General features: G+C 39.4%; 2 protein-coding genes across 11 annotated transcripts in view; one reads left to right on the top strand and one right to left on the bottom strand.

Moving 5' to 3' along the window:
* The window catches only part of CENPU (centromere protein U), a 44,160-nt gene extending 36,761 nt beyond the window's left edge, over nt 1–7,399 (top strand). The window contains exons 9-13 of the mRNA XM_065946446.1: nt 159–237; nt 443–490; nt 1,635–1,696; nt 3,678–3,834; nt 5,325–7,399. Of these exons, the coding sequence (XP_065802518.1) occupies nt 159–237; nt 443–490; nt 1,635–1,696; nt 3,678–3,834; nt 5,325–5,438 (460 nt within the window). The 3' untranslated portion in view covers nt 5,439–7,399. The remainder of the gene's footprint in view (nt 1–158; nt 238–442; nt 491–1,634; nt 1,697–3,677; nt 3,835–5,324) is intronic.
* PRIMPOL (primase and DNA directed polymerase) overlaps nt 5,905–13,454 on the bottom strand; it is a 51,806-nt gene continuing 44,256 nt past the window's right edge. For 9 of the 10 annotated variants that reach the window (XM_065946441.1, XM_065946442.1, XM_065946439.1 and 6 more), the window contains 3 exons: nt 10,804–10,886; nt 10,680–10,726; nt 5,905–6,312 (listed from right to left, as the gene is read on the bottom strand). In XM_065946441.1, the coding sequence (XP_065802513.1) occupies nt 6,067–6,312; nt 10,680–10,726; nt 10,804–10,886 (376 nt within the window). In that variant the 3' untranslated portion in view covers nt 5,905–6,066. The remainder of the gene's footprint in view (nt 6,313–10,679; nt 10,727–10,803; nt 10,887–13,454) is intronic. The other variant, XM_065946443.1, reaches the window with a different exon arrangement.

The following is a 13,454-nucleotide window of genomic DNA, read 5'->3' as shown; positions in this document are numbered from 1 at the left end:
ATCTGAGAAAGGGCTGCAAGCTGACCATGACATCTTAGATATTCAGAATGGCACATACCAAACTGTGTGTGTCCATGGGAATGCTAAACAAATGAAACACACCTTTCCAAATCCTTCAGAGACTACCTAAGTTTGACTTTTTTTTAATTCTGCTACAGACAAAAAATAGACTCTCGAGTTTGTAAGGCAGCCATCAACAAATTTCATTCTGATTTGAAAGAAGAACTCATCAAAATGGTAAGTTGAGTGACATAAATTGGTTGGTCTAATTTTTTTTTTTTTTTTTAACTAATCCTTAACAGCTCACTGTTGTCTTGGTAAAGCTTGCATTTGCTGCCAGTGTGGTAAAGAGCTCCTTAGAAACTGGATATGGTATGTTGTAAACTGATAAACACTTGACTTTGGAAAATGCATGCAAATATTTATTTTTTGTTTTGTGTAGCTTCAAGAAGTCCAGATGTTGAAGACTCTGAAAAGGAAGAATGCTAAGGTAAATCACTCACATGAATAAAGGCACAGTCCTGTAGAACGTACACATACATAGCAAGTAAAGACCCGACTCTGGGTTTTGTGACGTACAGAGCTTGTGTAAAGCCTTTTATCTTTTTAGTCACGCTTTTGTTTGGTCAATCTGGTGACCGTTCAGATGAGTACTGATCAAGTCAATAATGCTGTTGAGACGTAGGCTAAGGAATGGGGGTCCCAGTTGCTCTGAAAATGGCTCTCAAGCCCAAAATGACCACTTACACGGTTGAGTATTATGTATTATTGTGTTTATCACTACTGTGTATGTCAGAAGTCTTTCAGACCGAAGAACTATCTCGTGTCTCAGGAGAAAGGGCAGGCTAGGAAGAATACTGGGTTAAGGGTCAGGAGATCTCCTTTCTCGTCACGGGGCCGCTGCCTCAATGTCCTGTTGCCAGTAGGTCTGCAAGGAAACACGAGGCCCTTCCAGCCCACCTGTTTACAGCTGGGCCAAAAAGCATCCCTTGTTCTAGCTCTAAAGTTGCAGGAACCCACGTGTGGAAGCACAGCCCCCCTCTACATTTGTAACAGAAATGGATTTGAAGTGGATGGTTTTCCTTCTGGTGAAAAACAAACTATTCTGGTGAAAAACAGCAGCCTTTGTCGTTTTTCAGTTTTAATCTCTTGTTGGTCATTCCTGCATCTCTCATAGGCAAGCAGGAATATCTGAATGTCCAGCAGTGGAATATGAGGTAGTCGCTAAAAGTGATAGTTGAGATGATGCACTGAATTCTGTTGAAATGTTCTCTGTAAAAATTGTGTCATGGCACTCCTGTGCTTCAGTGTTCTCCTAGTGTACCTCGAGAGCATCACAGTGCCTTACTTGATGGTTCACAGGGTAGTAAAACACGGCCCTCCTCTTCAGTAAAACACGGCTCTCCGCAAGCGGATTCCCCTGGACTTCTCCAGTTCCCTCTTCTTTCCCGTCATAGCACACGTCACAAGCTGTGACTACACCCTGTTTGTAGGTCATGTCTGTCTTCCCTGTGTGACCAACGTTGGTAAGAATGGGGTTTGCCGTGTTTCCCACTGTGCTCCAGTACCTGGCACAGTGTACAAGGCAGTGCTGAAATATTTACAAAACTAACGTAACAAATGTTTGTTATTAGATGATCTCCGATATCGAAAAGAAAAGGCAGCATTTGATTGAAGCCCAGGATGAATTGCTTCGGTAAGATAATATCGAAATCCTCTTTGAGAACTTACAATAAGATTTAATCACAGCGTTTCATGTGAGGCTTTGTTGTAAAACTTGCTGCTGTGTTGCATTTAAACACCAGGTCTTCTCTGAGCTTGGAAGCTCAGCCAAGGGAGGTTATGCCACTGAGTTGAGAAGCTTTTAGCAAATCAGCCCTCATCTATCCACCACTACATCTCTCAGCTCCCACCTGAGAGGTGTTCTGATTGGACACTTAATGCATAGACTTGAGAACTGGGTGGCCTGGGTTTTAGTCCAGGCTCTACTACTTTCTGGCTGTGCAACCTTGGGCAGGTACTTAACCTCTCAGTGCCTCAGTTCCCTCATTTGCAAATGAGCATAACGGTAACTATACCTCACAGGGTGTTGTGAGACCCAAGTGAATAAATACACAGGAAGTGCCACACGGTGACTGGCATAGCATACAGTAAGTGTCGTATGAGGCATTACCAGTTTTCATGAGTGTCGTTGAGACGTATCGCTTGGTATGACATGTGTGAGCCCAGGTGTCAGGCCAGAATTTCCGGGTGTGTCTCCATGTGTGCTCAGGAAGATGGGAGCGCAGGCCATCCGCTGGGTTTGTGGTGGTCTTCCTTACAGATGGGACGGCTGGGTGAGCTGGGGGGCTGGCAGCAAAGCAGCAGCAGAATAAGCAGTGTCAGATATGCTCTCTGCCCTTCAGGAGCCGTAAAATAGCTTGGAAAGTGGTCTTAGAAGACAACCTGTAAGTGAGTACTAAGTTTGAAAGATGAGACCTGCCCCAGAAGTCTAGAAGAGGGAGAAATGGGTTGTCTAGGCCTTTGGTTTCCAGATCCAGCCTCTGGACAGGTGCTTCTGGCTGGCGCTGCAGCCTTCATGGGCCCAGGGCAAAGTCAGAAAAGTAAAGATCATGATGGGAAGCTTTTTTCAGGTGTTAGCTGTGTGTCGCTGGGCAGCGGCCTAAGTGCTTTATTATACCAACTCATTAACCATCACCATAACCCCAGGAGGCAGGTTGTTTGGCCACAAGACAACTATGTAAGACTCGGATCTGTCTTAGAGCTTTTGATCTTTTTTCTAGACAGAATTGTAGAAGTTGAGAGGTATAGTATTTTGAAAAGGCATAGAAAGAAACAAAACGTGTATCGTTTTACATGTGGAAAACAAGGCACAGAGCGGTAATGTTCCAACAGCCCCCCACCCAGGAACGGGGGAGCCAGGACCCGGTGTCTGCCCGCTGGCTCCCAACCCAGCGCTCCTGCCCACAACCCTGCTGGCTCAGGGGTTTCCCAGAACATGGCACTGGTTCAGTGCACAGAGCTGTTACAGGGACTTCTATAAAATGATATTAGACTAGGTTTTTAAAATACGTCTTTGTGAAAATAAAAGATGGTAACCATTCCCCATTCTTTTATAAATTGGTCCACAAAATCCAAATTATCCTTTTATATGTTTAGAGCCTCATGAGCTATTGGACAGAAAGCAGGTTGGCCAAGGTCACACATCTCACCCAGGCAGAGATGGTTTCTCCGCTGCTTTTATTAGACTTGGACACAGTTTCAGTGAGGCAGGGGGCAGAGGAAAGGCTTTCTGTCCATGCTCTGACTGCTACACCGCAATGTCAGTCTACCTCCGTCTGGGGCCCTAAAATCTTGATACCCAAGTATATGTTTTAATTCAGTAGTTCCTAAGACTCTAAAAATGACTTAATAAACTTTAAGATACATAAGGCGTATTTTTCTTTGGGCTTCACTGCTAAGTACTTTTTAGGCATCATATTTCAGAGTTTTTGCTACATTTAAATTGATTGCAGAGTCACTCACATTGATAATTTCAAAGCGAATGATATCTTAAGCCACCTAGCCCACCTCGCCTGTTTACTTCACTCAGAATCTTTACACGCTCCACCTCATATACCTTAGGCTGTAGTTTCACTTTGTCATTTCTTTTTGGGAAAAATATCTTTTTGTTTTAGAGTAGAACCAGAGCTGAAACAACTACAAATAAAGTATGAGGAACTTCAGGAGAGAAAAGCTTCCCTTAGGAAGGCAGCATATTTCCTGTCTAATCTCAAACAGCTTCATCAAGATTACTCAGATGTTCAAGAGGAAGAACCAAGTGTAAAGGAAACAGTAAGTTCAGTTTTTAATTTTCACTCTGCTTCAGAAAACACAGGGCAGTCTGTTAGAGAACCAGAGCTTCGAGGAGAGAACAATGGAGATGTCAGGTCTACCCAAAAAGCATCCCTATAAATTGGTGAAAATTTGTTCTCACTGTTTCTTAGCTAATTAACTAAGGCCAGAGGGGTAAAGGAAAATCCAGAAACACTGATTTTTACTAAGGTATTTAAGCTTCAGAGAACTGAATTTCTTGAAGGGAAGTGTATCCTCTGGACAAAACTCAACTGTTGTCAACCTAAGACTAAGACCACTAAAACCTATACAAGTTTTAAAGACCAACCTCTTGTCTTTGTTCAGCCAGTATTTTTACTATCTTTTGTGTCTGAAAAACTAGCCATTATCCCGTATCAATAGTAGGTGTGATTTTAGAAGTTGAAAATGTTTTAAGAGGGCATGCGGGAGAGAAAAGGGTGGTTGGTATAGATTCTTTTCTATATTACAAGATACTGAATGTAGTTGACCCTGTCCTTGTTGTTTCTGTTTTATATATACCAGTGTGTCTGTGTTATGCTTTCAGAGTGTAGACACGAGGGTATATGCCTTACCTCTTTTCTTACACTAAGAATCCAGGACCTAATGTTAGTTCTTCCTCCCCCCACAACCGCTCCTCTAGGAGCAGGTGCCGCCTGGTACAACAGCTTGAACACAGTAGGCCCTCAAGTATTTGTTAAACTGAATTGCTTAAGGGTAGGTGATATAGACAAAATTATTTGGGTCATAGTCACTCTGATAGGTTTTTGCCTAATTTCATTTCTAAGAAAACCACCTTGAAAACATAAGCAACAAAATATTGTAAGTATGATATAGCTGTCAGGATTTTAGTCATTCGCCTTAGATACAAATCATACCATGATATTTGGCTTTAGTTTCATACTTATGAGTTGAGTTTTGTTTCCTATTTTTATGCTGGGTTTGTATTTAATTTTGTCTTTAATCATTAAGGACATTTGGATTGGCAACTGAGAACCACATCATTAATCTTCTCAAAAACTAATTTTTCTAGATGAATTGTATGGGCCTGGTGTTCTCATTCCATCAGTTCTTACAGTAAACCTGCCATACAGTTGACTGTGTTTAAAACAGCATGAGATCAAGCTGACCCCACAGAGGTCTAGCTAACTTGCCCAGACCATGTCTTGACCTGTCCAGGGAGATTTTGGTTTAAATAATTCAGATGCCACTGTTCTTTGAGCCAGCTGGTCTTCTGGATGAGTAGCTCAAGCTTTGCAGAGCAGTTCCCTTGCAACCTGTTTATCAGTTGTTCTAAGGTGATGGATTAAAACCAATTTCGTAAAAATGAGTGATTCATGGAAAACAATATTATCATTGACATTTGGTCATAACATTAAACTACATAAAATGGATAGGATTTTAAAAGGTTTTTATAAGTTACATTGGGTTATGTAAGTTTTTTTATTCATCTAAATATTTTTCTTCAACAGTATGATTCATCCAGCCTTCCAGCTTTGCTATTCAAAGCAAGACCCCTTTTAGGAGCCGAAAATCACCTGCAAAATATCAACTGTCAATTAGAGAAGCTCCTTGACCAGAAATGAGACCAGTCTACTAAGATGTGCACATTTAAGATTAGTCTCGTGATACAGTTTTAGAAGGTAACAGGCAGTATATATTTTTGCACAAAGATGGGAAGAAAATCTGAACTTTATTACTATTAATTTGAATTGAATATTTTTCATTGTTATAACAACATTCTCAGATAAGTTTAAAAGCAGGAAACTGTCTTACTGTTCAGACTGTTTGTATGATCTTGTCACCAGAATTTAATATTGCTTTGTCATTAAAATTAAATGGCTAGGTATAATAGTTTTAGAGGCCATAATTAACTTTTCTAGTTAACACCAAGTACAAAGTTTTAAAATGTTTTAGAACGTTGACACCTCATCAGCCCTTAAATATACAGAAGCTTTACCCTAAAAATAAACATCCAAAATTAAGCTGATGTGAACATAGTTAATCACATAAGGAGAATTCTACTGAATTTAATAAGCACACCAGAGCTAATTTTCAGTAAAACTGGTTTATTTCAGTAAATAAGATTTGGAAGTAAAGTGATAAATAAAACAGTTGGTATAACAGGCTTATTTAATAAGTTACTATAATTTAATGGTACTAAATCTGCCTTCATGCAGATTATAGCCTAGTTATATCAGTGTCCATAATTAGCTACTCTTGTAATACTTCTATTAGTAGTTCATCAGGAATTTCATCCATCTCATTATAAGCAAGAAGACTATTCTCTGCAGCTTCTGCTAATTCAGCATCTTCTGTAGCCTCCAAAATGTAAGTATCATCAATGCCGTTATCCCAGTCAGCATCGGGACATGCACCTTTTGACGACATGCTAGCTGATGGTTCATGAGGACCCTTGGTTTCAGCGTTTGCTGTTGTATCTGTTGCAAACTCCTCTTCCTGTAGTTCCAGAGAGGAGGGAGCACAGAGTAGGAAGAAAATTAATCAGACAGAATGTGTGATAATTTCACCAGATAGTTGATCTATACTGAATTAAGGGATTCAGTTCAACAGATACTAAAAGGAACACTGGACGGTACTGTCTCCAATGCAGCCGTCCTGGGCTCATCATTGCTGCCTCTGTGGCGCGCTCACAGAACTCCAGATTGGAAATGCCTGCAGCTCCTGTGGCACATTCTTTCCAGTGTACACAGATGGGGCTACAGCAAAGGCAGACTGATATTCCTTCAAAATGGATAGTCTATAGTCTACCTGAAGGCAAACTGGTATCTGCTATCTTAACAGACTAATTTCTCGATAGTTTTACAATTAACATGGATTGAAAAGTTTTGAGATAACTGTCAAAGTATGATTGGATTTTGAGTATTAAACAGTATTGTATCAACATGAAATATCTTGAATAATTTCACTATCGATGTATAAGAATGCTCTTATTCTCCAGCTACATGCTTGAATATTAAAGAGATGAAGGGTTTTGACATCTGCACTTACTCTAAAGAGACTTGTTATGGACTGAAAGTTTGTCACCCCCTTCCCCAGATTCACTGGTTGGGATCCTAACGCCCAGTGTGGTGATAGCAGGAGGTGAGGTCTGCAGGAGGCAGGTGCTGAGACCAGAAGGGACTGGCGCTAGCTCTGTGACCCCGGAAGCTGAGTCCACAGCACCGTGATCTTGGACTGTCCAGCCTCCAGAACTCTGAGAAATTTGTTGTTTTTAAGTCACTCAGTCTGAGGTACTCTGTTACAGCAGCCTGAAATGCCCAAGACAAGATTCATCAAAAATAACGTGTCCTGTGGACAGTAGCGGGAGAAAACAAGTGTGCCCAGTGTTTGATAACAAGCAGCAAATCCAGAGAAAAGGTGCACAGGAGGGTTCCTCCTGCAGCAGTTGTCTCATTGCAGTAGAAAAACAGGCAAATGTAGTTTAGTTTAAAATGCTAAAGAAAATGTTAACTGTTAAAAAACTAAGTGGTGGGTTTATTATACTGTTTTTTTAACTTTAAATAAAAAGCCAAAATAAGTTAAATCCAAGCAGTGGTAATACTGTACACCCAAAGGTACTTACAACTTGGTGTTTTCAAGGTGTTACTGGATTAGCAGGAATAAAAAACTTTCAGAAAGCCACTAAAACCCCAGCCATTTATCAAAATAACACTTCAAATAAACAAGGCTGAAATATCCTTAGAGACAAAGCTTGGTTCTTTCAAACACTCTTTACCCTAGCAGTTTACCAGAGACCGTGGCAATCGGGTGTTTTATATCCAGTGCCTACAGATCAAGGAGGTTTCTACCATTTCAGTATAAATTTTTCCAGGAGAGATGTTTTTAAAATTGAACTGAATTACATTACCAGACTGTTACCTAGATTATAAACTCAAGCACTCATTCAGCTATAGCAGGTAACTTTCATTTTAACCATAACACCATAAACAAAAGGCTGATAGATGTGGGGGGAAAAGTCTAGAAAATAACATGACAAGAGTACTTAATACAAAGTTCTTGTAAAATATTAGTAAGACATCACATAAAAGTAAACAGAGGGCAGTTATAGGCAATCCATAATAGAAACATAGTAAATCTGAATGTTAAACTGGAAATTAAAACACCTGAAATACCACTTTATGTCTACCAACTTGCTAAAGATTCAGTCACTCAGTCATGTCAGACTCTTTGCGACCCCATGGACTGCAGCACGCCAGGCCTCCCTGTCCATCACCAACTCTTGGAGTCCACCCAAAGTCATGTCCATCGAGTAGATGATGCCATCCAGCCATCTCATCCTCTGTCATCCCCTTCTCCTCCTACCTTCAATCTTTCCCAGCATCAGGCTCTTTTCAAGTGAGTCACTTCTTTGCATCAGGTGGCCAAAGTATTCAACATCAGACCTCCCAATGAATGGTCTGGTTAGATCTCCTTGCAGTCCAAGGGACTCTCAAGAGTTTCTTCCAACACCACAGTTCAAAAGCATCAATTTTTCGGCGCTTAGATTTCTTTATAGTCCAACAATCACATCCATACATGACCACTGGAAAAACCATAGCCTTGACTAGACAGACGTTTATTGGCAAAGTAATGTCTGCTGTTTAATATGCTGTCTAGGTTAGTCATAACTTTCCTTCCAAGGAGTAAGCGTCTTTTAATTTCATGGCTGCAGTCACCATCACCATGCAGTGATTTTTGGAGCCCCAAAAAATAAAGTCAGCCACTGTTTCCCCATCTATTTGCCATGAAGTCATGGGATGGGACTGGATGCTATGATCTTAGTTTTCTGAATGTTGAGCTTTAAGCCAACTTTTTCACTCTCTTTCACTTTCATCAAGAGGCTCTTTAGTTCTTCACTTTCTGCCCTAAGTGTGGTGTCATCTGCATATCTGAGGTTATTGATATTTCTCCCAGCAATCTTGATTCTAGCTTGTGCTTCTTCCAGCCCAGCGTTTCTCATGATGTACTCTGCATATAAGTTAAATAAGCAGGGTGACAATATACAGCCTTGGCGTACTCCTTTTCCTAGTTGGAACCAGTCCATTCCATATCCAGTTCTAACTGTTGCTTCCTGACCTGCATACAGATTTCTCAGGAGGCAGGTCAGGCGGTCTGGTATCCCCATCTCTTTCAGAATTTTCCACAGTTTATTGTGATCCATACAGTCAAAGGCTTTGGCATAGTCAGTAAAGTAGAAAGAAATGTTCTTCAGGAACTCTCTTGCTTTTTCGATGATCCAGCGGATGTTGGCAATTTGATCTTTGGTTCCTCTACCTTTTTCTAAACCCAGCTTGAACATCTGGAAGTTCACGGTTCACATATTGTTGAAGCCTGGCTTAGAGAATTTTGAGTATTACTTTACTAGCGTGTGAGGTGAGTGCAATTGTGCAGTAATTTGAGCATTCTTTGGCATTGCCTTTGGGATTGAAATGAAAACTGACCTTTTCCAGTCCTGTGGCCACTGCTGAGTTTTCCAAATTTGTTGACATATTGAGTGCAGCACTTTTACAGCATCATATTTTAGGATTTGAAATAGCTCAACTGGAATTCCATCACCTCCACTAGCTTTGTTCATGGTGATGCTTCCGAAGGCCCCCTTGACTTCACATTCTAGGATGTCTGCCTCTAGGTGAGTGATCACACCGTTGTGATTATCTGGGTCGTAAAGATATTTTTTGTACAGTTCTTCTGTTGCATGAAATGTTCCCTTGGTATCTCTAATTTTCTCGAAGAGATCTCTAGTCTTCCCCATTCTGTTGTTTTCCTCTATTTCTTTGCTTTGATCACAGAGGAAGGCTTTCTTATCTCTCCTTGCTATTCTTTGGAGCTCTGCATTCAAATGCGTATATCTTTCCTTTTCTCCTTTGCTTCTCTTCTTTTCACAGCTATTTGTAAGGCCTCCTCAGACAGCCATTTTGCTTTTTTGCATTTCTTTTTCTAGGGGATGGTCTTGATCCCTGAATCCTGTACAATCTCATGAACCTCTGCCCATAGTTCATCAGGCACTCCTATCAGATCTAGTCCCTTAAATCCATTTCTCACTTCCACTGTATAATCATTAGGGATTTGATTTAGGTCATACCTGAATGGTCGAGATGCTCAGTGGTAAAGATTAAAAGGTAAAAATAAGCAATGGCAAGTGGAGGGTAACAGGTACGTCCTTAAACTGTACATCTAATTTCCTATCACTTTTATGGAGAACAATTTGGTAATACAGAAAATATGACAGTTTAAGTAGAAAAAACCCTACAATATAGCATATACACTATGACTTAAACAAAACAAAACACAAGCACATACAAATTTTGGAAGCTACAGACCAAAACACTTACATCAGTTATCTGAGTGGTAAAATTATTAGGATGACTTTTTCTTTTTGCACTTTATGTATTTTGTAATGTTTTTCTACAATGAATGTGAATTACTTGGATAAGTGATATAAGAGTTTTTTTAAAGAAAAATATTGGTTTGGCAATCTGGTAATCTACCGAAGTTTAAAGTGTATATACATATACCCTTTGACACAATTCTAGAAATCCCAGAAATATTTCTAGAAATTCTTGCTAGATATAAAGAAAATATATTTTGTAAAGCAAAAGATGAGAAAGCAAAACGTCTGAAACTGGTTAATAGCTTATGCAGCAGTGGGAAAAAATGAGGTTCCTATCAGATGTGTGCTGAGATGGAACAATCAATACAACATATTCCTAAGTGGAAACAAAGGACCAAACTGTGTTTAGACAATACCTAGACACCATTAGCTCGTTTAACCATTGTACCAAGAACTAGTTAAAAACCAGAAGGAAACTAAAAACTGCACTCACCTCTTTGAGAAGAAACAGAAGACACACTTCAGCAGGCAGTGGATAGCCTGAATCAGAAAGACAGAACTATTTTATATACTATCTAATTTTTACTTTGTGGTAAACGTAAAAATCAGTAACTCACAGTCAGATTTGAAGTTTTCTGCTTTGCAGACAGGGTCGTGACATTTTTGATACCAAACTTCATTTTTCAGGTCAACCAAAATCCTTTACATTTAAAACAAAAAGTAAAAATTATTTCCAGACAGGATAGAAAGCAAAATTCAGTTACATACCATTTACAAGAGAGATGCCTAAGACTTAAAGGTGGAGAAAAGATAGGATGAAAACATATCTGGTAAACGGTGGTTGCCAAAAATACCACACAAAATGAATTTTAGGGCAAAAATTACATACTGACCAAAGTTTCTCCCAGGAAGATATAATTCCCAACTTGTTCCCACCAAATAAGAGATCTTCAAAATATGTGAGCAAAACTGACAGAACTTCAAGGGTAAACAAATATTCGACCATAATTTAAGATTTTTTTTTTTACAAACATTCTTTTGATAACTGATACCAAACAACCTCTCCAAAACTCAGGATATCGAAAATTTGAATGGGAATTTAAAAGTACTTATTCACACATTCTCTGATCACAAAACAGGTTATTTATAAATAAGCAATGAAAAGAACTGAAACTCAAAACTTAGAAATTTAAAACATTTTTCTTAATAACCAAGTGACTCAAGGAAAACTCATGATGGAAATTAGAACATGCTTAGAATTGAATGGAATTGAAATTACATATTGAAATAGGTGAGGGGAATTCCCTAGCAATACAGTGGTTAGGATTCCATGCTCTCACTGCCAAGAGCCCAAGTTCAATCCCTGATCGGGGAACTATGAGTCCACAAGCCTCACAGTGGTGCGAAAAGTAAATAATAAAATGTGAAACTGAGCTAAAGTGATCTTTAGAAAGAAATTTAGAATCTTTAGCAGTAACACAATTTAGAAAATGAACAACAGAATAAATCTTAAAAGGCAGAAAGTAATAAAAAAACAAAAATTTTAAAAAGTCATTGAGGACAAAATGAAGACTAATAAAATTCAAGATTAATCAAAAAAGGTATAAAGACACAAGTGGTATTAGAAATCGAGATATAACTACAAATATAAAGTGTATTAAAAATATATATTACTTTTTCTAGTAATGCTTAAAATTTTGGTAGAAAAGACACAGTACTAGACAAAAATATACCAAACCAAGCAAAGTTACAGAAAACCCAAAGAATCCTATAACCACTAAGTTTTTTTTAAAGTAATTTAAAACCTTCCCTCATTTCATAGAAAAGAAACACAAAATGGTTATCAATCAATGTGTTTGGGACATTTACCAAGGAGAGAAAAATGGGCTGGCAACTCAGTCTAAGAGCCCTGTGAACATTCCCGTAACAGACTTCGTAACAAACAGACAAGTGCTACAGTTTCCAAAGCGCGCCAGGCGATGAGGACAGTTCGTCTTTCAGGGGACAGGGTGACACCTGACACCTGTCAAGCTCCGTGCAGGCCGCCTGCTTGTAATTCGCAGGCTCAGCATGCTATCACCCTTCTCCGTTCCTGTCAGTGATGTCCTGTCTCTGTAGAACTGGGTGTCTGCTACTGGTGGTGGTGATAAAAAGGAGCATAAATGTGGAATGAGACGTGGCGGTGTCCAGCCTGATTCCAGAGTGAGTTTATGCATGCAGTGTAAAAGGACACAGCCCATTAATAAGTATGCTCAAGAGTCAACAGGTCCAAACTTCCAGGTATAAGTTAAGTCAATGTGATATAATATATACATAGTGACTATAGTTAATACTATATTGCATATTTGTAAACTGGTAAATCTTAAAAGTTCTCATCACAAGAAAACAAAAATGTAACTATCTATGCATGGTGATAGATATTAACTAGACTTACTGTGGACATCATTTTGTAATTGTCCACAGATATCAAATGTTTTACACCCGAAGCTAGCTAGTATAATGTTAAATGTCAATTATATCTCAATTTAAAAATGAACTAAGAATACTTTCTTTCAACTGATGAATATTGTTTTTTCAAAGTGCCAATAAATTATCAGGGCAAATATTTAGTAAGTTGCTTGAAGCTGATTAATAAGTACTAATAGGTATTTCTTTCGTCCTTGGAACAATGTGAAAAAGTTAAGATACTCAGGGCAGCATGAACTGAGAAAGTCTGGGAACCTCTGGGCCAGTGGCAGTTTGCCAAGCTGAGAGTCAGCCCTGTCTGTAAAGAATGCTCTTGGCAGGAGGTCTCATTTCTGTATATGGTGAACAAGCCTAGAGTCTGTGGGCTTATAAGACACGGTTCCCTGCACACGTCACACATGCTACGTAACTGTGAATATAAAACAGAGGGCTCGTAACCTCAGTGTCCCTGCTGTGTACAGCGACTGCTAGCTCCTGCCTCGGCTCTCAGCTGGAGTTAGAGAAAGCGTCCAGTGAGGGAAAGACCTGGGGAGCCGTGCCTGCTGTCCCAGGCCTGACTCTGCATCCTTATACCTTTAAAACTACTAGTAAAGCTTATCACTGGGTAAGATCTCTGATTTGGATGAGGGAGGTTTGACAATCCAATCCTCCAATTTATTAGTAATCAGGGAAATTCAGATGAAAACCACAATCCCATTTAAACTCACCAGATTAGCAAAACAAATTTTAAAAGCCTAACGACAGTAAAATTTTGGTAAGAATATGGGGCAGGACAAAATCTAAAAACACTGCTGGTGGGAGT

Source organism: Muntiacus reevesi, chromosome 10 (assembly GCF_963930625.1).
Source record: "Muntiacus reevesi chromosome 10, mMunRee1.1, whole genome shotgun sequence".
NCBI classification, from domain to species: domain Eukaryota; kingdom Metazoa; phylum Chordata; class Mammalia; order Artiodactyla; family Cervidae; genus Muntiacus; species Muntiacus reevesi.
The sequence above is the reverse complement of the archived record's forward strand: the minus strand, read 5'-3'. Positions and strand labels throughout refer to the sequence as shown.